The sequence below is a fragment of the Lepus europaeus genome, chromosome 12 (assembly GCF_033115175.1).
Source record: "Lepus europaeus isolate LE1 chromosome 12, mLepTim1.pri, whole genome shotgun sequence".
Lineage (NCBI taxonomy): Eukaryota > Metazoa > Chordata > Mammalia > Lagomorpha > Leporidae > Lepus > Lepus europaeus.
Genome location: NC_084838.1, coordinates 33433998 through 33458400, shown reverse-complemented (window position 1 = coordinate 33458400; position 24403 = coordinate 33433998). Strand labels below are relative to the sequence as shown.

Sequence of the window (24403 nt, the reverse complement as noted above, 5' to 3'; positions counted from 1 at the left end):
TTGTAGGTAGCTACTGTCTCTCAGCATACTCACAGGACCTCTTTAGGACCTCTTTTTTTTTTTTAATATTTATTTCTTACTTGAGAGGCAGAATTACAGAAGGAGCGAGAGAGAGAGAGAAAGAGAAGTCTCACCCGCTGGTTCACTCCCCAAATGGCTGAAGCAGCTGGAGCTGAGCTGACCTGAAGCCAGGAACCAGGAGCTTCCTCTGGGTCTCCCATGTGGATGCAGGGGCCTGAGCATTTGGGCCATTCTCTACTGCCTTTCCAAGCCACCAGCAGGGAACTGAATCGGGAGAGGAGCAGCTGGGATTCGAACCAGCATATGTATGGAATGCCACAGGTGAACGCTTAACCTGCTACACCACAACGCCGGCACCACAGGGCCTCTTTTTGTGCATGTGGAGAGGGCGAGCAAGTGCTCTGATGTCCCTTCTCATGAAGGCATAAAACCAGGGCTCCATACTTATGACCTCATTCAACCTTAATTACTTCCTTAGACGCCTAATCCCCAAATACAGCCACTCTGGGGGTTAGGCCTTTAGCATTTGAATCTGGGGAGAACACAGAGATTCAGTTTATAAACAGATGGGTGTTGGTTTTAGGTGGATTTTTTTTTAATCTTTTTATTTATTTATTTATTTATTTTTGACAGGCAGAGTGGACAGTGAGAGAGAGAGAGAGAGAAAGGTCTTCCTTTTGCCGTTGGTTCACCCTCCAATGGCCACCGCGGCTGGCGTGCTGTAGCCGGCGCACCACGCTGATCCCAAGGCAGGAGCCAGGTGCTTCTCCTGGTCTCCTATGGGGTGCAGGGCCCAAGCACTTGGGCCATCCTCCACTGCACTCCTGGGCCACAGCAGAGAGCTGGCCTGGAAGAGGAGCAACCGGGACAGAATCCGGTGCCCCGACTGGGACTAGACCCCGGTGTGCCAGCGCCGCAAGGCGGAGGATTAGCCTGTTGAACCACTGCGCTGGCCCTTAGGTGGATATTAAATGTACTTATCACAGTCTTTGGTGGTTTAAACAATGTTAGTGTATTGGGAGTTATGCTAATCATTTTCTTTCTGTTCTTTGATGGTATTAGAATTCTGCTCTGTTATGTAGACCTGTCTATGGGTCTTTGCCAAGCCCTAGGGGAATGTCCATTGCATTTGGGTTTTGCTATTTTAGCTTTACTATGGTTTTTTTGTGACTTCACTGTTTTGTTGAATGTGCTAGTCTAAAAATGGTAGCCCGTTTTACCCCTACATAGAAAAAATGTGTGTATTCTTTAAGCATCTACTGGGGGCCTACTTTGTGAGGGTCTTTGGGTCGCTTGTTGGACCACAACCACACATAGAATATGTGTAGCACACTGCCTGGCAGAACAGTGAACCTAAATTTGAACGCAATGGAGTGGAGCTGGGGGAGAGAAGGCCGGTCCATCTCTGCTAACAGCTGGTGCAGCAGGGAAGGCTTGTCACCTAGCACCCATTGTGGGTATTGCTGAATGGTTTTCAGCTAGAACGTGCCTTCTGGCCCCCAGATGTCTGTTAATAAGCATTGTCTGAGAGAGACTTTCCTTTGGTGTAGGTTTACCAAGTCTTGATGGTCAGGTGTTCAAACACACCGGCAGCATTGCCGTGCAGTGTGGACCAGTGAAGCTCCCTGTGCCCCGTGCGGCTCCTCTCCGAGCATTCATTCTGAGCAGATCAACAATAGAACTTACTCCAGGGCTCTGGTTTGGGTGAGGGAGGCACACCTTTTGGAGAGCTATGGGCTGTAGGTTTGAAGAGGGAGGTCCTGGAAGTTGGGGAGAGCTGGGGAAGGGGAGGGCAGGGCAGAGCCTGAATGGAGGACACAGAACAGGCACAGTTCCCCCACCACACCCAGCTGACATCTGGAGTGCTCACTAACTGACAGGGGACTGGCGACTGTCACTAGGTCTGAAATAAGGGAGCTGAGCAGAGCAGAGCAGAACATGGGCACTGGAGTCAAGACCTGAGTTTAAATCTTGGTTCTGCCACTTTCTATTTGTGTGACTGTAGCAAGTTACTGAGCCTCAGTTTTCTTGTCTGAGAAATGGGCATAATAATTGGTTCGTGGAGATAAACAGCCCACTTCATGAGGCTATTGAGAGCCCATCAGGGACTTCTGATTCCTGGCTTGGTGCCGCATACCAGAATCCCTTTACAGCCCTGCAGAATGCCACCACATGGCCCAGGGAGGCCTGCTGTTCTACGAAATTAAGCAGAGTAAATTGGTAACTGTGGGTTTACTCAGCTAATGATTAAATAACAGTTTAGTTAATAGGCAATTAATGGTCCCCAGGTGTTGGTAATTCTGAGTAGTTGCTTTTGAGAGCAGTTGTATAATTTCTTCTGGTAATTTTTTTTTAACAGAAAATATTGCAGTGAAACAAATGCTCTCAGGGACTTCCTTTGGGAGGATTAAATGATGTAGTGCTTATGAAACATTTGGTGTAGTGTCTAACACAGTAAAGGCTCAATAAAAGTTATTTGCTCTTTTATTATTGCTACTACTACATTGAGCTTCAACTGGCCATTTTCAGGGTAAGATCCTTTGTGAAATTTAGACTCCCAGTCAAGTCCACCACCATCTGGTGGCAGCTAGAAGTACTGCATGCATTGTGAGGAAGAATTACCAAATGGCTTGAAATGAATTCCATTTGGTTTCAACTCCACCCAGTCTCACAGGTACTTTTTTTTTTTTTTTTTTTTTTTGGTACTTCATTCTTCACAGTGTGTCTTATTTGCCCAAGTACTGAAATTGACATATCATTAAACAAGGAGGTGACGTTGTTACCTCCATAGCTGAAATAGAAGAGTGTCTTTTTTTTTTTTTAAGATTTATTTATTTGACAGGTAGAATTACAGACAGTGAGAGAGAGAAACAGAGAGAAAGGTCTCCCTTCCTTTGGTTCACTCCCCAAATGGCCACAACGGCCAGAGCTGCACCAATCTGAAGCCAGGAGCCAAGTGCTTCTTCCTGGTCTCCCATGCAGTTGCAGGAGCCCAAGCAGCACTTGGGCCATCCTCCACTGCTTTCCCAGGCCACAGAAGAGAGCTGGATGGAAGAGAAGCAGCTGGGACTAGAACGGGTGCCCAGATGGGATGCTGGCACCGCAGGCAGAGGATTAACCTAGTGGGCCACAGCGCCGGCCCAGAAGAGTGTCTTAGCTCTCTCTCTCTCTCACTGTCTGTAACTCTACCTGTCAAGTAAAACAAACAAACAAAAAAATAGCAAGAGTAAAACAAGTGGGGAAATGGACTGTTCCTACTGTTGTAGAAGTGTGGTTGTCTTCTTGGAACTACTTGTGAAATGTACAAAATCTGTTATCCTTATATTAATAAAAGTTAAAGAGAGACATGTAAATTGTTGTACTTTTTTAAAGGTTTAATTATTTTTTTTGAAAGGCAGAGTTGGGGGGGGGGGAGAAGGGGAGAGAGAGAGAGAGGGAGAAAAGTCTTCCATCCACTTGTTCCCTTCCCAAGTGTCCATAACGGCTGGAGCTGGGCCGATCTGAAGCCAGAAGTGAGGAGCTTCTTCAGGTCTCCCACGTGGGTGCAGAGGCTGCTGGGACTCAAACTAGCACCCATATGGAATGCCGGTGTCAAAGGCAACAGCCTTACCCGCTGTGCCACAGTGTTGGCCCCTGTGGCACACTTCTAAAAAATCACACTACTACAAGTCAACTAGTCACACAATACGACTGGGGAGGGCCTGCTGCTATTGGGAATGGCTGAAATACGTCAGACCTGTTTGGAAGGGAGTGTGGACTTTCCACGAGGATGACGGAACCTAATCAGAGTCTTCACTCTGCACTGCCTCATCCCAAAAGTTAGGATCACAGTGAAGTGCTAGTGGAAGCACTCTCCACATACTGGGTACATTCACGTGGCATGTCAAGCTATCAGGGCTTGAGAACTTTTGTCAGAATGGTTTGGAGAGCGGACCCTTAGCCAAGCTAAGTGAGGGAGCCCTTATCTTTGGGGATGTGTCCCTGCAAAAGTTCATTTCTAGGCCTGTACTTCAGTCAGGTTGCTCTAAAAGACCAGCGACGATACCCAGTCCAGACGTTTTCTTCTCCAAAGGCCTAAAATGAATTGTTCACCATCAATACCTCCATTCCCTGTAAATCAGTGTTCCCCAAGCTGAAATTTATTGACCCACGCCCTGTGCATTCTATTAGTTCCGCATTATCGCTGTCTGCCAAGATGTCTGTGTCCGACACACTTTCTGTGGTATATATTAAGGAAGCAGTAGGCGCACTGGATCTTCTTCAGCTGCGCGGCTCCCAGAGTGGATGATGCTCCAGCTCCTGCAGCCCAGCTCCTCTGCCCCCAGGAGAGGTGGAAGGGCCCACTTTCCCTGGGCCCCCATTCTTTTCCAGAGCCACTGCTATAAGGGTTCAGAATTTTGACTCACAAATGGAAAAAGGAGTTACTCCCTATTTTTTCTGTTATATGCAATGCTATTTCATATATTTTATATATATATATACATATAATCTTTCTAAATAAAATTTTCCTGTCTTGATTATTTAATAGGAAACCCTAGAAGCAGAATGGCTGCCACAAAAGATAAACAGTTAGGACTGATGTTACATCACTAACTTGTTCTTGTAAAAAGTAATAACAATTTGGGGCCGGCATTGTAGTGTAGTGGGTAAAGCTGCTAGGTGCCAGTTTGAATCCTGACTGCTCCGCTAATCCAGCTCCCTGCTGATGTGCCTGAGAGGGCAGCGGAAGATGGCCCAGGTCCTTGGGTCCCTGCACCCATGTGGGAGACCTGAAAGAAACTCCTGGCTCCAGCATAGCCCAATCCTGGCTGTCACAGCCATTTGGGGACTGAGCCAGTGGATGGAAGATCTCTCTCTCTCTGTACCCTTTCTCTATGTCTCTGCCCTTCGAATAAATAAGTCAATCTTTAAAAAAGAAAAAAGTGTACCATAGGAGCTGGTGTTATGGTGTAGCAGGTAAGGCTGCTGTTTGTGATGCCAGAATCCCATATGAGCGCCACTTTGAGTCTTGGCTGCATGACGTCCCGTTTAACTCCCTGCTAATGTGCCTTGGAGAGCACAGGTCCAAGTCCTTGGACCCTGCACCTATGTGGGGGACCTGAAAGGAGCTCTTGGTTCCTGGCTTCGGTCTGGCCCAGTCCTGGCTGTTGTGGCCGTTTGGGGAGTGAACCAGTGGATGGAAGATGTCTGTCTGTCTGTCTCTCTGTAATTCTGCCTTTCAAATAAATAAAATGGGCCGGCGCCGCGGCTCACTAGGTTAATCCTCCGCCTAGCAGCGCCGGCACACCGGGTTCTAGTCCCGGTCGGGGCACCGATCCTATCCCGGTTGCCCCTCTTCCAGGCCAGCTCTCTGCTGTGGCCAGGGAGTGCAGTGGAGGATGGCCCAAGTGCTTGGGCCCTGCACCCCATGGGAGACCAGGAGAAGCACCTGGCTCCTGCCATCGGAACAGCGCGGTGCGCCGGCCGCAGCGCGCTACCGCGGCGGCCATTGGAGGGTGAACCAACGGCAAAAGGAAGACCTTTCTCTCTGTCTCTCTCTCTCACTGTCCACTCTGCCTGTCCAAAAATAAAAATAAAAAAATAAAAAATAAATAAAATGAATCTTTGAAAAAAGTACACCATAAATTAAAAAGCTACAGCCTTCTTCTTCAAACATTTTTTAAAAGATGTATTATTTATTAATTTATTTGAAAGTCAGAGTTGCAGAGAGAGAAGGAAACACAGAGAGAGGTCTTCTATCCGCTGGTTCACTTCTATCCCTGGTTCACAGCCAGGGCCAGGTGTATACCAGAAACCAGGAGCTTTATCCAGGTCTCCCACATTGGGTACAGGGACCCAAAATACTTGGGCCATCTGCTGTTTTCCCGGCACATTAGCAGGAAGCTGGATCAGAAGTGGAGCAGCTGGGAACCCATGTGGGATGACAGCATGGCAAGTGGCAGCTGAACCCACTATACCACAGTGCTTTCCTCCTTTCCTGAACTTTAATAATGGATGTTTGCACGCATACACAAACACCGATAAAATAACCCATCCCTCTTGATATTCAAAACATCCCATTTTTGGCTAGTAGAACCCTTTCAAGTTGGTTCCTAATTCTTTTGATGTGGGTTGGTCAGTTTTAAGTGGACTGCTTTGCCATCATCGTTACCTGGATGCTTTCCTGTTCTTCGGAAGGTCCAAGGCCGGGAGAGCACAAGAAGGACTAAGAGCATGCGGGCTCTTTCCCATCTTACACCCGCCATATCACTGCATCAGTGTTGCTTAGTGACATTCTTGCCATCATGTGTTAAAGAGACTATTCTTACAAGAAGCTGCTTCTGATTAGAAGGTGTGAGGTCCCCAAAATGCACATGGGTTTCAGACACTTCGGTGGAATAAGACATTTACTAAGTACCTGTGGAGTGTGACCCAGTGACTGAAGGGAGTCATGAATGAATAATACAGAGCCACCCAAGGTGAGAGCCCAGGAGATAGCTCTGGAATGGTATAATCCATTCCGGAATGGGATTGTGGTTCTGGACTAGAGTACTTTAGATTTTAAACTTTCTAGATCCTTGTCTGTGATCTTGGGCAGCCAATTCCCTTTGCCTTTCTGGGCCCTTAGTTCCTTCAAGAGTCAAAGGGACATCAGACTGGATCTGTGAGTTCCCAAGCCATTTTCCTTCTGAAATTATGCAGATTGTTTGCATAAGAGTCTACATTTTTTGGAGCTGATGCTGTGGCATAGTGGGTAAAGCCACTGCCTGCAGTGCCGGCATCCCATATGGGTGCCAGTTTGGGTCCCAGTTTGGGTCCCAGCTGTTCTACTTCTGATCCAGCTCTCTGCTATGGCCTGGGAAAGCAGTGGAAGATGGCCCAGGTCCTTGGGCCTCTGTACTCGCCTGGGGGACCTGGAGGAAGCTCCTGCCTGCTGGCTTTGGATCGGCCTGGTTCCGGCTGTTATGGCCATCTGGGGAGTGAACTAGCGGATGGAAGACCTCGCTTTCTCTGCCTCTGCCTCTCTGTAACTGTGCCTTTCAAATAAATAAATACATCCTTCAAAAAAAAATTAAAATTCTACACTTTTTAAAGTGGCAGTGAGACCTGCACTGTGGCACAGTGGGTTAAGTAATCTCCTGCAGCACTGGCATACCTTATGGGTACTACTTTGAGTCCCATCTGCTCCACTTATGATCTGGCTCCCTGCTAATACGCCTGGAAAAGTGGCAGAAGGTAGCTCAAGTGTTTGAGCCCCTGACCCAAGTGAAGTTTCTGGCTCCTGGCTTTGCCTGGTCCAGGGCTGTTACAGCCATTTGGGGAGGGAACCAGTGGATGGAAGATCTTTCTCTCTCTCTGATTCCTTCTCTCTATAACTCTGCCTTTCAAATAAATGAGTAAATCTTAAAAAAGAGAAAGTGGCCCTGACACCTGAGGGATTGCAGACTATAGCCCCTCAAATTAAGGACAAAGAAACTGGCTGGTGCGGGAGCTTGACTATTGAAGGTCACAGGCATTGTGGTGGACATGTTGGATCTTTTGCAGTGAGGTCTTGATGTTTCTGAACCCTTGGTGGTGTTTGAGTCACCTGCTTTGTGGCTTCTCTTGTCTTCAGCTCTGACAAAAATGTGAGAAAACTGTTTAGCTCCAAAGCTGAGTAATGTTATGTTTATGGGAATAACTGGTTCCCCAACACTAAGTGGAAGTAAATTTACAAAGTAGAGTTCCACATAGGCACTCAACCTTTTCTGTTATATGCCAGGTAGTCACAGTAAGGCCAAGACAAAGAACCTGCTGACAACCTACTTTGGAGTAGAACCCCATTCCTAGCAGAGTTCATGGTCTTTTCCCGAGACTGTCCTAATTCAACACGAGTGGAGAAGCAAGTGCTGTGTTTCAGACAAGAGGTTCGAGTCAGGAATCAGGCTTATCAGACTTCACCCATAGTTCTTTGCTAAGGGTTGGTAATAATTGTTTCAAACTTCCTTTTACAGAATAGCGAACGGCCAGGTGAAATCTAGTGGAAAATGCAAAACAACGAAATCATAAAACCTGCCAAATACTTCTCCGAGTTGGAAAAGAGCATCTTGCTGGCCTTGGTAGAAAAGTACAAATATGTGCTGGAGTGTAAGAAAAGCGATGCGAGAACCATCGCCCTCAAGCAACGCACCTGGCAGGCGCTGGCCCACGAGTACAACTCTCAGCCCAGCGTGTCCCTGCGGGATTTCAAACAGCTGAAGAAGTGCTGGGAGAACATCAAGGCTCGGACCAAAAAAATTATGGCCCACGAGAGGAGGGAGAAGGTGAAGCGCAGCGTGAGCCCGCTGCTGGGCACGCACGTCCTGGGGAAGGAGAAGATTGCCAGCATGCTGCCCGAGCAGCTCTACTTCCTGCAGAGCCCTCCCGAGGAGGAGCCCGAGTACCGCCCTGACGCTGCAGCCCAAGGTACCTGTGCCCCGGGCCCTCTGCACGGTCTCCTTGGGGACCTCTTTCACAGTCTGAGTTGCAGATCCTTCACTTTGAGAGAATTCCAAAGAGAGAGGCTTTCATATTAAACTTGGTTTTCTTATTTCAAAAATCTCAGGATGACCTAGGACATTCAAAGTCAAATAGAACATAAAAACAGAAGTGCTTGTTTAGCTCCTTGTGATCGCTCTCTTAGAGATACATATTATTATTTATGCAGAAAATAAGGGGATCTTAATGGAGATGTTATTAATGAGATAATTCAGTTGCTTATCTTGACCTGTGTCAACCATAGAAAAGGGAATTTGGTGAGGATTTATGTTCATTCAGTTATCTTTTTCCAAAAACTACTTTCAGAGTGCCTGTTACGTACAAGGCATTGCATTAAGTTCCTCAAAAGATCCTATTAAGAGTGAAGTATCTCAGACTTACAAAGAAGCAGAGACCCATATAGCAAATACACATATAACATTCACCCAGATTAAAAATCAGCATCTACCCATTATAATATTGTGATCCACGGTTTTGGTTTGTAGCATCCCAGGGATCTTGGAAGAATTAATTTTAATATGAGAAGATGTTGTATGTAATTCTTGGGGAAGGAAAGGACTCTTACAGTCAAGGATGTGGTGATAGGGTGTCCCAGCTTCAAACTTAGGGGCCTTTGAAGTGTCTCCCGGAAAAGGGTGGGTGGAAACGAACACCGAGAAAGCTCTGGGCAATCTCTGCCTCTTTTAAGACAGGAAGTGGTAGTGTACATAAAGGTTCATTGCAGGTTGCACAGGAAGCAAAGGAAGGTTCCTAGAGAGGCCAGACGGTCTTAAGGCATTCCATGGGCCGAGCAAACACTTGCTCCAGAAAATCTCCTTATTGGCTCACCGGATAAGAAATTAACTTATCAGTGTCCCTAGAGTAGACTGAGCTCTGAGGGACTGTCTCCTGTTAATTAAAAGTCACAAGGAACTCTCTGAAACCAAGAGTGTTATCTTTGTAGAATGAAGGATAATTACCAAGTGAACCAAAGGCAAGCTTTTGTTTAGCACTTTTTGTTTTCCCTGTAAGCAGAATATATTGGGAAACTAACTTGTGATCAAATATTTGTTTGCTGACCATTTGGTCAAGGTTAGGTCCAGGGAGCCAGTTGGGTAACCATAGTGGTTAATGTCACGAACCTCAGTGCATCATTTTCTACCGTAGGAACCTGATTCCTGACTTCCCAAGCAGGCCATTTCCTAGCAAGCAGACAGTGTTTATAATGGGCACCGCCCGCCCCCTCTCTTAACACTCCTTATTGCACAGCTGTTGCTTTGCTGCGTGGGGCCCTGCTGCTAACAGACAGTGTCCTTGCTTTGGAGATGACTGTGGCTTCCTCTATCTCCTGCTGGCCCTGGAGCCACTGGCTCTCTGTGAGGCAGTGTAGGGAGGGGGTGGGTGGAGGAGAGAGAGAGGGCCAGTCTCTTTTCACATTGCCTCTGTTCCATGCGCTGCTTTCAGTCCATTTTGCAAATGTGGGATCTAGATTATTCCGTATTGATTTCGTAGGATTAGTTTTAGAGGACAGACTTAATTTCCCATTTTCAAGTTTTAGGACAGTTTCTGTTAACCTCTTTCTTTTTTGGAAGAAATGATGCAATTCATTTATTCATAAACACAGTCAAATAGGGAGGAAGTTTTTATTCTCAGTGTCCTTCCTGTAGTGACGTTTGCTAGAGACTGACGTGTAGAAGAAGACTACTCTCAATAAGATGTTTGTGCGTGTGTGGCCCAGGAGAATTCCCTGCTTGTGGGTGATGATTAAAACATCCCAGTGCTGCCTGCTTTTGTCTCCAGGTCCAATCTGGAGGGCAGTAGAGAACCTCAGTGTTTTATCAGTTGGAAAATATGACCAAGGTAATTAGTTAATCCTGGTAGGTAAGGTGTTAGAACTCTTTGGAGGCTGTCTCATATCACTCATTTTGAATTTCAGTTTACTTTGAAGGAAAATTTAAAAAAAAAAAAAAAAAGGTCTGGAATTGTCAGTCATTCCTCCTGGGGACTTGGTGGGAAAAGATGGAAAAATCTGCTCAAGGATAAAGGCCCTCATTACATTGTATGTATTTTGATGTCTGGACTGTCTGTAGATTTGTTCTCTCTCATATTTCTAACACCACGCTGTCCAGTACAGGAACCACAAGCCACTTGAAGTAAATAAGCACTTGAAGGCAAGTAGGTGGACCAGACAGAGGGGTGCTATACTTGTCCACACTGCATTTTGAACACTTGGTACTAAAAAAAGGCTGTAAAATATCTCATTACCTAGTTCATATTGATTATATGTTTAAATTATAGTATTTTGGACATACTGATTAAAATTAATTTTACCTATTCCTTTTTTTAAAATGTAGCTATGAGAACATTTATTTTTTAAAGATATATTTTGAGGTCAGTGCTGTGGCACAGTGGATTAAGCCATAGCCTGCAGTACTGGTCTCCATTACGGGTGCCGGTTCAAGTCCTGGCTGCTTCATTTCCAATCCAGCTTCCTACTGATGTACCTGGGAAAGCACCAGAGAATGGCCCAAGTGCTTGGGCCCCTGCACCCATGTCAGGGAAACCTGGAAGAAGCTCCTGGTCCCTGGCTTCTGCTTGCATCGTTGCAGCCATTTGGGGAATGAACCAGTGAATAAAAGTTCTCTCTCTCTCTCTCTGTGTGTCTCTCCTTCTCTCCCTGTGTAATTCTTTCAAATAATAAATAAAAGAGAGATGTATTTATTTGAAAGGCTGAGTGACAGAGAGGGAAGGAGAGACAAAGAGATCTTACATTTGCTCATTCAGTCCCCAAATGGCTGCAATGGTTAGGGCTGGGGCTGGGGCTGCCGCTGGGCGAGGCCAAAGCTGGGAGCCTGAAACTCCATCTGTGTCTCCTACATTGTTGGCAGGGAGCCAAGTACTCCCACCATCTCCTGCTGCCTTCCTAGATGCGTTAGCAGGGAGCTGGATTGGAAGTAGCGCAACCGGATTCACAAGCACTCCTATGTTGGATACTGGCATTGCAAATGGAGGCTTAACCCCACTGTGCCAAAAAAATGACCCCTCTAAGAACAATTTAAGTGACTATGAGTGTTGTATTATATTTCTTTTTTTTTTTTTTAAGATTTATTTATTTATTTGAAAGAGTTGCACAGAGAGAGAAGGAGAGGCAGGGAGAAAGAGGTCCTTCATCCACTGGTTCACTCCCCAATTGGCCTCAACAGGCGGAGCTGCGCTGATCAGAAGCCAGGAGCCAGGAGCCTCTTCCGGGTCCCCCAGGCAGGTGCAGGGGCCCAAGTCCTAGGGCCATCTTCCACTGCTTTCCCAGGCCATAGCAGAGAGCAGGATCAGAAGTGGAGCAGCCAGGGATCAAACCGGGCACCCAAATGGGATGCCAGCACTACAGGTGGCGGCTTTACCCACTATGCCACAGTGCCAGCCCCTATTTCTTTTTTGAATTAAAAATTTATTTTATTTATTTGAAAACCAGAGAGAGACAGGTAACAGAGGGAGCTCTCATCTGTTGGTTTATTCTGTGACAGCCAGTATAAAACTGAAGCCAGAAGCCTGGAACCCAATCCAGGTTTTCAGTGTGGTGGCAGGGATCCAACTACTTGAACCATCACCAGTGCCTCCCAGGCTGTGCATTAGCGAGAAGCTGGAATGCGGGGTAGAATGGGACCCAAACCCAGACACTCCAAGATGCACGTGTCCTAGGCAGCATCGTAACTGCTAGGCAGATCCCCTCCCCAGTATTTCTGTTGGGCAGTGCTATTGTTCTTGCATAGGGTTCTTAACAGAATTCTGTGCTCTGAGATTTGTTAGAATTTATTAGAAAAAGTGTTACACAAGGTGAATTCTATTGGTATTCCACTAGAGGCCTCCCTCCCCCTATTTTCTGGTGTGAGCTGGTTTTCACTGGGCCATCTTGATCTTCATCTCTGGACATTCTTAACTTCATCAGTGACTTTCCCCAAATGTTCATCTGCATTTCAACATGGTAGTCTTGAAGTTTAACACTAGTATTCCCCCTATAAATATATTAGAACAAATTACACCTGGCAGATTTATGATCTGTGGTAATTTGGCTTTGACACATGTGTTCCATTATCTTTGAGGAACAAGTGTGCAGAACATACTCGTGAAGCCATCAGAATTTGGCAGGATAGGATAGGATAATGGAAGGTCAAATACATTTAAGAAAACAAAGCTTTCACATATCACTCAGATATCTTACATTCAATTGCATTCAATTTCAAATGCTCTTGGTTTTTACTATAAAGCTAGAATTTTATAACATGAACGTGTCTTAATAAATTCCATAGTTATCACCATTTAATCCAATCCTATTCTTTGGGTTGGTAACTTGGATACAGAAGGCTTGGTGGTAACTTGGATACAGAAGGAGTTGTATTTCCAGTCCCAGTACACAGGCTTCCCTGGGCTGTGCACAGCCCCTCTTTGTTGCTAGCTATGTGTTTGTTCAAAACCTTTTTAATTCCCATGCTCTATTTTCATTCTCTTTTTCTAGACCCAAATCATTCTTTTTTTTTTTTTTTTTAAGATTTATTTATTTATTTGAAAGTCAGAGTTACACAGAGAGAGGAGGAGAAGCAGAGAGGTCTTCCATCCACTGGTTCACTCCCCAATTGGCCGCAACGGCCGGAGCTGTGCCAATTCGAAGCCAGGAGCCAGGAGCTTCTTCCGGGTCTCCCACGTGGGTACAGGGGCCCAAGAACTTGGGCCATCTTCCACTGCTTTCCCAGGCCATAGCAGAAAGCTGGATCAGAAGTGGAGCAGTTGGGACTCAAACCTGCACCCATATGGGATGCCGGCACTGCATGCGGTGGCTTTACTCACTATGCCACAGTGCTGGCCACCCAAATCATTCTTTTTTTTTTTTTTTTTTTTTTTTAAGATTTTATTTATTTGAGAGGTAGAGTTACAGTGAGAGGGAGAAACAGAGAGAAAGGTCTTCCTTCTGTTGGTTCACTCCCCAAATGGCCGCAATGGCAGGAGCTGAGCTGATCAGAAGCCAGGAGCCAGGAGATTCTTCCGGGTCTCCCACTCGGGTGCAGGGGCCCAAGGACTTGGGCCATCTTCCACTGCCCTCCCAGGCCATAGCAGAGAGCTGGATTGGAAGTGGAGTAGCTGGGACTAGATCCGGCGCCCACATGGGATGCTGGTGCCACAGGTGGAGGACTAACCTACTGCTCCACGGCGCTGGCCCCACTCAAATCATTCAAATATGCTTGTGCATTCTCTCACATGTTTTCCATGCACATGTTTTTATGTTATATAGATTAAAATTTATGCTACAGAGACCTTTTTTTAAAAAAATTTATTTATTTGAAAGAGTAACACAGAGAAGGAGAGGCAGTGGGGGAGAGAGAGAGAGAGAGAGAGAGGGAGAGAGAAGAGGAGAGGAGAGAGAGAGAAGTGTCTTCCATCCGCTGGTTCACTCCCCAATTGGCCACAATGGCTGGAGCTATGCCAATCTGAAGCCAAGAGCCAGGAGCTTTCTCCAGGTCTCCCACATGGGTGCAGGGGCTCAAGGACTTGGGCCATCTTCCATTGCTTTCCCAGACCATAGCAGAGAGCTGGATTAGAGGTGGAGCAGCCAGGACTCAAACTGGCACCCACATGGGATGCTGGCACTGCAGGTGGCAGCTTTACCCACTACGCCTCAGTGCCGGCCCCTATAGATACCTTTAAAAAAAAAAAAAAAAGAATCTACTGATTCATTTCCTAAATACCTGCTGAAGCTGGGGCTGTACCAGACCGGAGCCAGGAGCCAGGAGCCAGGGAACCAATCTGGGTCTTCTATGTTGGTGAGGAGCCCAAGTATTTGGACCATTATCTGCTGCCTCCAAGGTGCATTGTTAGGAAATGGGATCAGAAGGAGTTGAGACTTCATCCCAGGCCTCCAACATGAGATGTGGACATCCCAGGCAAAGGTTTAACCTGTTGCATCATGACACCTGTCCCTAGATACATTTTTTGTTCTTTTTTGACTTAGAATTATATATATATATATATATATTTTAAAAAGATATATTTATTTATGGGGCCGGCGCTATGGAGTAGCAGTTAAAATCGCCGCCTGCAGTGCCAGTATCCCATGTGGGCTCCGGATTGAGTCCTGGCTGCTCCACTTCTGATCCAGCTCTCTGCTGTGGCCTGGGGAAGCAGTAGAAGATCGCCCAAGTCCTTGGGCCCCTGAACCTGTGTGGAAGACCTGGAAGAAGCTCCTGGCTCCTGGCTTCGGATGGGCCCAGTTCCAGCAGTTGCGGCCATTTGGGAGTGAACCAGCAGATGGAAGTCTCTCTCTCTCTTGCTCTCTCTCTCTCTTTCTCTCTCTCTCTCTCTCTCTCTCTCTCTCTCTGTGTGTGTGTGTGTTTCAAGTAAGATAAATAAAACCTTAAAGAAAAAATATTGATTTATTTATTTGAAATTCAGAGTAACAGAGAGAGGGAAAGACAGATCTTCCATCTGCCAATTCATTCTTCAAATGACTGAACAGCCAGGGCTGGGCCAGGCCAGAGCCAAGAGCCAGGAGCTTCTTCTGGGTCTCCTACATAGGTGGAAGGGGCCCAAGCACTTGTGCCATCTTCTGCTGCTTTTCCAGGCCACATTAGCAGGGAGCTGGATCAGAAGTGGAACAGCTGGGACTCACTGGCACCCATATGGGATGCTGATACTGCAGGCAGCGGCTTTACCTGCTATGCTACAATGTCAGCCCCCAGAATAATATTATTAAGATCCATTCCAACCACAGTGTGTAAATCTAACCTGCTGCTTTTACTTAATGCATTATCTTTTGTAGTATACATCTCCCACATCTTTTGTATCCATTTTCTCACCGTCCTATTGCATTCTTTTTTTTTTTATTTAATGAATATAAATTTCCAAAGTACAGCTCCCCTCCCACAACTCCCCCCCCACCCGCAACCCTCCCCTTTCCCACTCGCTCTCCCCCTCCATTCCCATCAAGATTCCTTTTCAATTCTCTTTATATACAGAAAATCAGTTCAGTATATATAAAGATTTCAACAGTTTGCCCCCACATAGCAACACAAAGTGAAAAAATACTGTTGGATTACTAGTTATAGCATTAAATAACAGTGTACATCACATCAATGACAGAGATCCTGCATGATATTTTTTTAAAAAAGATTGATTACTTTTCTATGTAATTTCCAATTTAACACCAAGGTGTTTTTTGTTTTTTTTTTTTTTTTTCATTTTCAATTATCTTTATATACAGAAGATCGCTTCAGTATATACTAAGTAAAGATTTCATCAGTTTGCACCCACACATAACCACAAAGTGTAGAAATACTGTTTCAGTACTAGCCATATCATTACCTCACCTTGGACAACCTATTAAGGACAGATCCCACATGGGACGTAAGTACACAGTGACTCCTGTTGTTGATTCAACAATTTAACACTCTTGTTTATGGCGTCAGTAATCTCCCTAGGCTCTAGCTATGAGTTGCCGAGGCTATGGAAGCCTTTAGGGTTCGCCGACTTCAATCCCATTCCGACAGAGCCATAGTCAAAGTGGAAGTTCCCTCCTCCCTTCAGAGAAAGGTACCTCCTACTTTGATGGCCCCGTTCTTTCTACTGGGATCACACTTGCTGAGATCCTTCATTTAGGTCTTCTTCTTCTTCATCTTTTTTTTTTTTTTTTTTTCCCAGAGTGTCTTGGCTTTCCATGCCTAAAATACTCTCATAGGCTCTTCAGCCAGATCCAAACTATTGCATTCATTTTATTGAGAAGAGCTGGAGTTTGACCTGTACATAGTTTCCGCAGTATCCTTTTCCTGCCATAGTAGGGTTTCTGTGCTGTTACTAAACTTACTCAAACTGCCCAAGGGAAGCAGTGCCCCCCTGACTGAGTTCTCTGTCCCAGGAAAGCTGAGAGGCCTTCCTGTCCTTTTGTATAAAACTGAATTGTTGCTTTGGGTGGCTTTGTTTTACCTGGGGGAGAGAGGTACGGTATGTGTGCACAGCAGGCTGCTATTCCCAGGCTGGTCTTTTTCAATTAAGAGAAGATTCTTCTATCTGCACCCTGGCTTCTGTTGATTGGAGGTAATGTTTATGTGAAAGATAATTACTGTATCAGACTTCTCTGGTTTTTTAAGCTGCAACTTCTGCCAGTCTTCTTAAGAGTCATGGCTCTTTTTATTTAAAATATGTATGTTAGCACACATTTTAAAAAGAATAGCTTTAAAATAGAATCATTTCTATTCTCCAGACTTGAAGGTACTGCATTAATATTCACAGCTCTGGAGAGAAATGGAAGTCAAAATTCAGAATATGCACCCATATTCTTATTAAAGTGTTTAATGTGAGAGTTGGTGAAACAGAGCTCCCATATGCTGGTTCATTCCCCAGATGCCTGCAGCAGGAGCTGGCAACTCAGTGCAGGTCTCCCATGTGGGTGGCAGGGACCTAGCCTCCTGAGCTATCACTTGCTGTCTCCCAGGGTGCACATAAGCAGGAAGCTGGAGTCAGGAGTGGAGCTAGAACTCACACCTAGGCACTCTGATAGAGAATGTGGCATCCTAACCTTTATACCAAATGCCCACCCCAGAATATACAGCCTCTTATTTTTTTAAAAGATTTATTTATTTATTTGAGAGGCAGAGACAGAGAGAGAGAGGTAGGTCTTCCATCCATTGGTTTACTCCCCAGATGGCCACAACAGCCAGAGCTGTGCTGATCGGGAGCCAGGAGCCAGGAGCTTCTTCTGGGTTTCTCATGTAGGTGCAGGGTCCCAAGCCTTTGGCCATCTTTCACTGCTTTCCCAGGCCATAGCAGAAAGCTGGATTGGAAGTGGAGCAGCTGGGACTCAAACTGACGCCCATATGGAATAACGGCACTGCAGGCAGTGGCTTTACTTGCTACTTCACAGCGCTGGCCCCTATAGCCATATTCTTAATAATAGTTGGCTTTGGGCCGGCGCCGTGCCTCACTAGGCTAATCTTCCACCTGTGGCGCCAGCACCCTGGGTTCTAGTCCTGGTTGGGGTGCCGGATTCTGTCCCGGTTGCTCCTCTTCCAGTCCAGCTCTCTGCTGTGGCCTGGGAAGGCAGTGGAGGATGGCCCAAGTGCTTGGGCCCTGCACCTGCATGGGAGACCAGTAGGAAGCACCTGGCTCCTGGCTTCAGATAGATGCAGCGCGCAGGCCACAGTGTGCTGGCCATAGCAGCCATTTGGGGGGTGAACCAACGGAAGGAATACCTCTCTCTCTCTCTCTCTCTCTCTCTCTCTCTCTCTCACTGTCTGACTCTGCCTGTCCAAAAAAAAAAATTAAAAAATAATAGTTGGCTTTGTAGTGGAGACAACTTAGAGGCTACATTTTAAAATATATAAGTGATCAGCTGAGCAGATGAGTCATGGGAGGTGAGGCTGTGGTGGTTGAGCTTAGATTTTTTTTTTTTTAAGAAAGTCCTGGATTAGAATCCTGTTTCTTTCATTTAGCTAAGTGACCTGGGCTAGTGTGTTTTGTTTTCTTTAATAATATCTCCCTCAAAGGATAATGTTAAGGATTAGATGAAGCAGTGCTGTAAAGACAGCACTGGCCTTGTACCTGGGTAGGTACGTAGGACTTGATGGCCACTATCAGCAGCAGCAGCAGCATCAGGTTCCTAAAAGCCTAGAGTTATTGAGATAAAAGTGAACTTTTAGAAATTGGGAGAGACAACAGTATCGTGAGAGGATGAATTTTAAAGACTCAGAGGAGTATTCAGAACTATCCTGGAATGAAATCAGAGAAAAGAGACTAGAGGTAGCAAAAAATGTCTAATATTTCCAGTCTTCCAAGGAAATATTTTCAGATCGAAAGCTAGAAAGGAAGCAGGTGAGGTAATGCTCTTTGCAACTGACCTCACATCTGAGGCCCCCGTCCTCCTGTGAACCCTCTGCCATGCCTTTGTCCTGTGCCTGTGTTCCCATTCAGAACACTGCTGTTGGCCGGCGCCGCGGCTCAATAGGCTAATCCTCCGCCTGAGGTGCCGGCACACCGGGTTCTAGTCCCGGTTGGGGTGCTGGATTCTGTCCCAGCTGCCCCTCTTCCAGGCCAGCTCTCTGCTGTGGCCTGGGAGTACAGTGGAGGATGGCCCAAGTCCTTGGGCCCTGCACCTCATGGGAGAGCAGGAGAAGCACCTGGCTCCTGGCTTCGGATCAATGTGGTGCGCCAGCTGCAGCGTCCATTGGAGGGTGAACCAACGGCAAAAGAAAGACCTTTCTCTCTGTCTCTCTCTCTCACTGTCCACTCTGCCTGTTAAAAAAACAAAAACAAAAACAAAAAAACACTGCTGTTCCTGCATAGTTGTGCCATGTCAGGAAGATATGGTCCGCTGCAGCCGGTTCACCCCCAACTCGATTCTGTGTGTGCAGAGCTGTCTCAGCCTCATTGCTGGGTTCTGTAGAAGGCTGCCGCTGTCTCAGAGGCCTCACAGATTTGAAGGGAAGGGAGTTAAACCACCCATTTTCTTTCTTCTTCTTCTTCTTCTTTTAAGGGATTGCTTTTTTTTATTTGAAAGGCTGAGTTAAAGAGAGAAAGAGAGAGAGATGAGAATCTTCCAGTGGTTCACTCCTCAGATGGCTGCAACAGCTAGCATTAGGCCTGACTGGAGTCATCTGGGTCTCCCAAGTGGGTGGTAGACACTTGGGCCATCTTCCAGTGCTTTCCAGGACACATTAGCAGAGAGCTAGATTGTAAGTAGAACAGCCAGTATTCAAACCGGCACCCATATGAGATGCCGGCACTGTAGGCGGCAGCTTTACCCACTACATCACAATGTCGGCCCGAAAACCAATTTTAACAAGCGCTCTGCTGAAGGTGGGCCCAGGAGGCAGTGGGAACAAGAATGAAAGATGTGGAATTGAGGCCAGACCTGTTGGAGTTGGCAAAGTTTCCTAGGGAGACATTTCATTACCTTTGGTTGCTGTAGTAACGCATTTTTTTGTTGTTGTTGTTGTTAACCTTCTTTTCTAAAAGTAAGATTTTTACTTTTTCTTTAACCTGAGTTAGGGACTGGTGATGGTTGTTACCTTACTCTTTGGAGTGAAATGATCTAAGCAATGGCCATTTTCCTTTTATAACAGTATTATGAATTTGGTTCCCCCAGTAGCCATTAACATTCCTGGCATCCCATCTTCTAGAATAATGGAGTGGTTGTAGTAATGTAATCAACTCTATTAATAAATTGGTGTTTTTTTCTCCAAGGAGAAGACTCTAATTATTGAAAATATAAAGCTTCCCAAGAAAGCATGGAGTCACAGTTACAAGACTTCATGGGTTAGTGGAGTTAGTAGTTTCCTTCGTGAAACTCCTGAATTGACACTACTGTTATTGCCACATAAGAATATCAGTGTAAGTGTGGCACCTACCAAAAGTGGCATCCTTTTGGATCCATATGTTCTCTTCCTGTTGTATTCAAGGGCTCAGCCAGTAAATACCACTAGGCGTCCACTATGTACCAGGCAACATAATTGGTACCCAAGGATAAAAGAAATTAGTAAGCCATGTTGCCAAAATAATGTTGGTATCTATCTGTTAAGTGCTGTAACAGAAGAGTATGTCTAGGGGGCTGGCACTGTGGTGTAGTGGGTAAAGCCGCTGCTTGCAGTGCTGGTATCCCATATGGGTGCTGGTTCGAGTCCGGGCTGCTCCACTTCAGATCCAGCACTCTGCTATGGCCTGGGAAAGCACTGGAAGATGGCCCAAGTCCTTGGGCCCCTGCACCCACATAGGAGACCCAGAAGAAGCTCCTGGCTCCTGGCTTCAGATTGGCCTAGCTCTGGCCGTTGTGGCTATTTGGGGAGTGAACCAGCGGATGGAAGACCTCTCTCCCTCTCTGCTTCTGCCTCTATGTAACTCTGCCTTTCAAGTAAATAAATAAATCTTAAAAAAAAAAAAAAAAAAAAAAAAAAAAAAAAAAAAAAGAATTTGTCCAGAGAAAGGAGAGAGCTGAGCTCTCAGAGCCAGTGATACTAGTCCTGAAGGATGAGTAGGAGTTAGGAGGGAGGTTGAAAAAGGGAGATTAGGGTGAGCGGGGGACACATAGCCCAACTTCTAGCTGAGGAGACAGTGAGATAGGCTCATATGGTGTTTTGAAGAATAAGACAAGAAGGATAAGGGGAGATGGGAACCAGTTTGTGAAGTTACTTAGGGTGGATTCAGAACAAAGCCAGAGATGGGAACCCCAGGGGAATGGGAAAAATGAACCAAGTGGATGGGGTAGGAGCCTGAGTTCCTCCAGGGGACTTGAGAAGGAGCAGTCTATGAGGAGGGAGGTGATGGCAGAACAAGGAGAGCAATGGTGCAGAAGCTCATGGAGGATAGAAATTCCAGGAAGGGTTGTGACATGCTAACGAGAGGTTAAGCAAAGGGGGACAGCTGACAGTGTTCTTGGGTCTGAGTTTTGGCCCCAAATGGTCGTGATGGAGGTGGTGGTGGAAGAAATGGCATGTGTGGAAGTTAAGCCAAAGAGTGTAGTCTCATCTTTCAAGGGAGAACGTTAATGAGATGGCCATCCAACGTGAGGGTTAATACCTGTGACCGGGAACCTCCCAGCACTCTGGTGAAGACTGGCAGAGGGTGATGATAAGACCAACAGAGACGTTCCTCTGAAGACAGGCTGCTGGCCTCATGGTGTGTGGTCTTAACGCTTGTCAGAGGTGGGCACATGTCAGCTTAGAGTTTCTGTCAACAAAACAAGGTCTTTGATTCTTGACACACATGGTCTCTGACCACTGTTAACATAGTCTCTGGTTCTAGAAATGATATAATGAAACCCTTTCTCATTATTTCTTAAGGGAAAATTGCTTTTGATTTATGAGTTTTTAAAAAGTCAAGTGTGACAAGGGTGCCAAGCTCAAAGCACATTATTTTAGAAACATCCTATAATGAGGGACCCTGTCATTTGAAGTAGGATTGTTTTTTTTCTCTGCCTGTAAAATCTTTGAACATGTTTTCTGCTACTGTTTTTCAGAATCATTTGCTGTTTCAAATAGAGAACTGTGCGATGATGAGAAAGAGTTCATACATTTTCCAGTGTGTGAGGGGACCTCTCAACCTGAACCCTCGTGTTCAGCTGTCAGAATAACAGCCAATAAAAACTACAGGAGCAAAACCTCTCAGGAAGGTGCTTTAAAAAAGATGCATGAGGAAGAACACCATCAACAAATGTCCATCTTACAACTGCAACTGATACAAATGAATGAGGTGCATGTGGCCAAAATCCAGCAGATAGAGCGAGAGTGTGAGATGGCAGAGGAGGAACACAGGATAAAAATGGAAGTTCTCAATAAAAAGAAGATGTATTGGGAAAGAAAACTACAAACTTTTACCAAGGAATGGCCTGTTTCCTCATTTAACCGGCCCTTTCCCAATTCACCCTGAGACTCTGGGGCTGGCTCCTTGGTTGTTAATCTGTGTGGGCAAAGTCTGGAACATGAACTTGTGGTCAGTAACCTGTAACACGCTACAACTAGGAAATTTAGAGTGGTAGTAGTGACTTATTTAAGAATACATTCAGGTAAACAGCTGCACCCCATGTATCCCTTAAGTGGCAAAGAAGCTGTTAGTCTTTGAAAATTATCACTATGAGTGCTATAATTCTGAATGTAATGTCTCTTAATTAGAATTCATACAAGAACCATGTGCGAGTGTTGTATTTTTTTTAAGCAAATGCAAGTGTGACTATAAAGAAGTGTGGCTGTTTTTTTTGTTTTTTGTTTTTTTTTTTTTAAAACAGACAACAGAACTTTTCTATCCAAATGAATGTCCTCCCATTGACAGTGGCTGTCCTGGAGGCCGCGTGTTTCTCCTTTGGCGCTGGTGTTGCTGAGAACTTGCTGAGGCCTTTAGGGAAACCTCCACGAGCGCCGCAGCACCGTTTTTCGCTTTTTCAGTGTCTCCGTCTGAGCGTGGATGTTCTGTTTTCAAGCAGCCCAGCATTTGGAAGGATATTTTCTAGTGTGGCTCATAAACTGCCTGTGAAGGCCTGTCCCCAAAGAGGAGCTCCAGATGATGTCCCGGCAGTGGTTCGTTGTTGGAACCAAGGGTGTAACTACTTGGAGGGAGAAATGTTCACTTAGATTTCTACATTCTCTGTTTGTTTTATTAAAGAGAAAGAATTGCAATTTTATAGTCACACTGTGTATGTTTTTTAAAGGTGCTGCCTTCTCAACTGTGCTTGTTTTTGCCTTCCCTCTGTAGTTCCTCCCGAACTCCTCCTTCTGAGTTAATATGTGACCTTTACTTTAGTTGCTAGGCACCTAAGGAAAGGCCCTTCCCTCACCATGCTCAGGGGACTAATAGTAGTGCTGTACAGTTGGCATCACATAGTCAGCATTGGCCATTTTAGGAATCCATCACCAACATGGTTGGAAATGCGATTGATCAGTGGATACTGTGCTGGAGCTGTGATATGGGTCCAGTTTCTCCTGTAGCCTAGTGTTAAAAACATTCCTGGGAGTTGGAACAAGCAGTAGCTTGAAGCAGCAGTGTGACACTGTTGTGCCAAAGCAGATCGGCAGTTCTTGAGATCGAGTTTTCAAGGCCATGTGGTGGGGAAGGAGGAGTGTACATGGCAGAGGCTACCTAAGGGAAGGTAGGACTCTTAGGACCTGAAGGCTAAGCTTGGCGCCACTTCAAGTTCTTACGTGACCTTGGGTAACTCCTTTCAATCCTTGGTGTGGTGTGTTCTGTCCATACAGCCAGGGAGTTGGGCTGGAGGTACTGAGAGTCTGCTCCAACCCTTGGCTGAGGTGTGCTCTGTGCAGTCTTGGATCAGTACTGCTGACATCCTCATTGTCTGCAAGGCGTGGCCAGCAGGGAGCAACTGCTTCCTGCAATGGCTGAGATTCCCTCCTTCATTTGGAGTTTGGGTCCTGGCGATTCTAAGTTCTGTACAATACACATAGCCTCATCATTTGCATAATGTATAAAACTTAAATGGATATTGTTTTATTCTCTGAATCATATTTTTAAAATATTTTCATTTTATTTGAGTGGCGGAGACAAAGGTCTTTCATCCACTGGTTCATCTCCAAATGTCTGTATACAGCATTGGGCCAGGCTGAAGCTGAGAGCCTGGAACTCAATCAGGGTTTCCTATGTGAGTGGCAGGGACCCAAATACTTGAGCCATTACCTGATGCCTCCTGGGGTGTACACTGGCAGGAAGCTGGCTCGGAAGCAGAGGAGCCAGGACTGGCACCAGGCACCCTGGATATAAGATGCAGGTGTCTCAAGCAGCAGCCTGACTGCCATGCCAAACACCTGACCCTGGAATCATTTTTAGTCTCCTAGAGGAAACTATTAATTGAAGGAAGCCTGGGAAGATGAGTCATCTTTGGAAGTTGAAGGATCTTTCCTATAAGGATTTGTAGTCTTTTGTTTTTATGAATTAGACCCTTTAAACAACGATGCATCAGGATAAAGTCTCAAGCTTGAAAGGTTTGTGGAAGACAGAACTTGAAACTCCAAACCTTCCCACCCCTTCAGGGTGAAGACAGGGAAGTCGCAGGCCCAGAACACACATGTGAGCTGAGAAAAGCTTGCTATTGCTTCACCACTGATCTCTAGGAACCTTGTTAATAGGCAGATTCTGTATTTCATATAAGCTCCATGCCACTTCGGCTTGATGGTCATCACACTTCTGAGGAACAAGATTTTAGAGCACCCAATGATATTTTTATTTAGTCTTCTCAAAAAAAAAAAAAAAAAAAAACACTTGTGGCTAGGTACATGTTTGTGTAGAGTAGTATATTGGGTATTCTTTTCTCTCTCAGAACTTAATGACTTAAGCACATAAGCAACAATTTAGAGCAAAAAATGCTCACACACAATAGTGCATTTTAATTGAACTAATTCCTAACTGAACAAATATAATTAAACCAGCAGCT

General features: G+C 45.6%; 1 protein-coding gene across 2 annotated transcripts in view; it reads left to right on the top strand.

Annotated features, from left to right (window-relative positions):
* MSANTD3 (Myb/SANT DNA binding domain containing 3) overlaps positions 1-22242 on the top strand; it is a 29202-nt gene extending 6960 nt beyond the window's left edge. For both annotated transcript variants that reach the window (XM_062207870.1, XM_062207869.1), the window contains 2 exons: positions 7995-8445; positions 21485-22242. In XM_062207870.1, the coding sequence (XP_062063854.1) occupies positions 8028-8445; positions 21485-21894 (828 nt within the window). In that variant the 5' untranslated portion in view covers positions 7995-8027 and the 3' untranslated portion in view covers positions 21895-22242. The remainder of the gene's footprint in view (positions 1-7994; positions 8446-21484) is intronic.
* The last annotated feature ends 2161 nt before the right edge of the window (positions 22243-24403 follow it).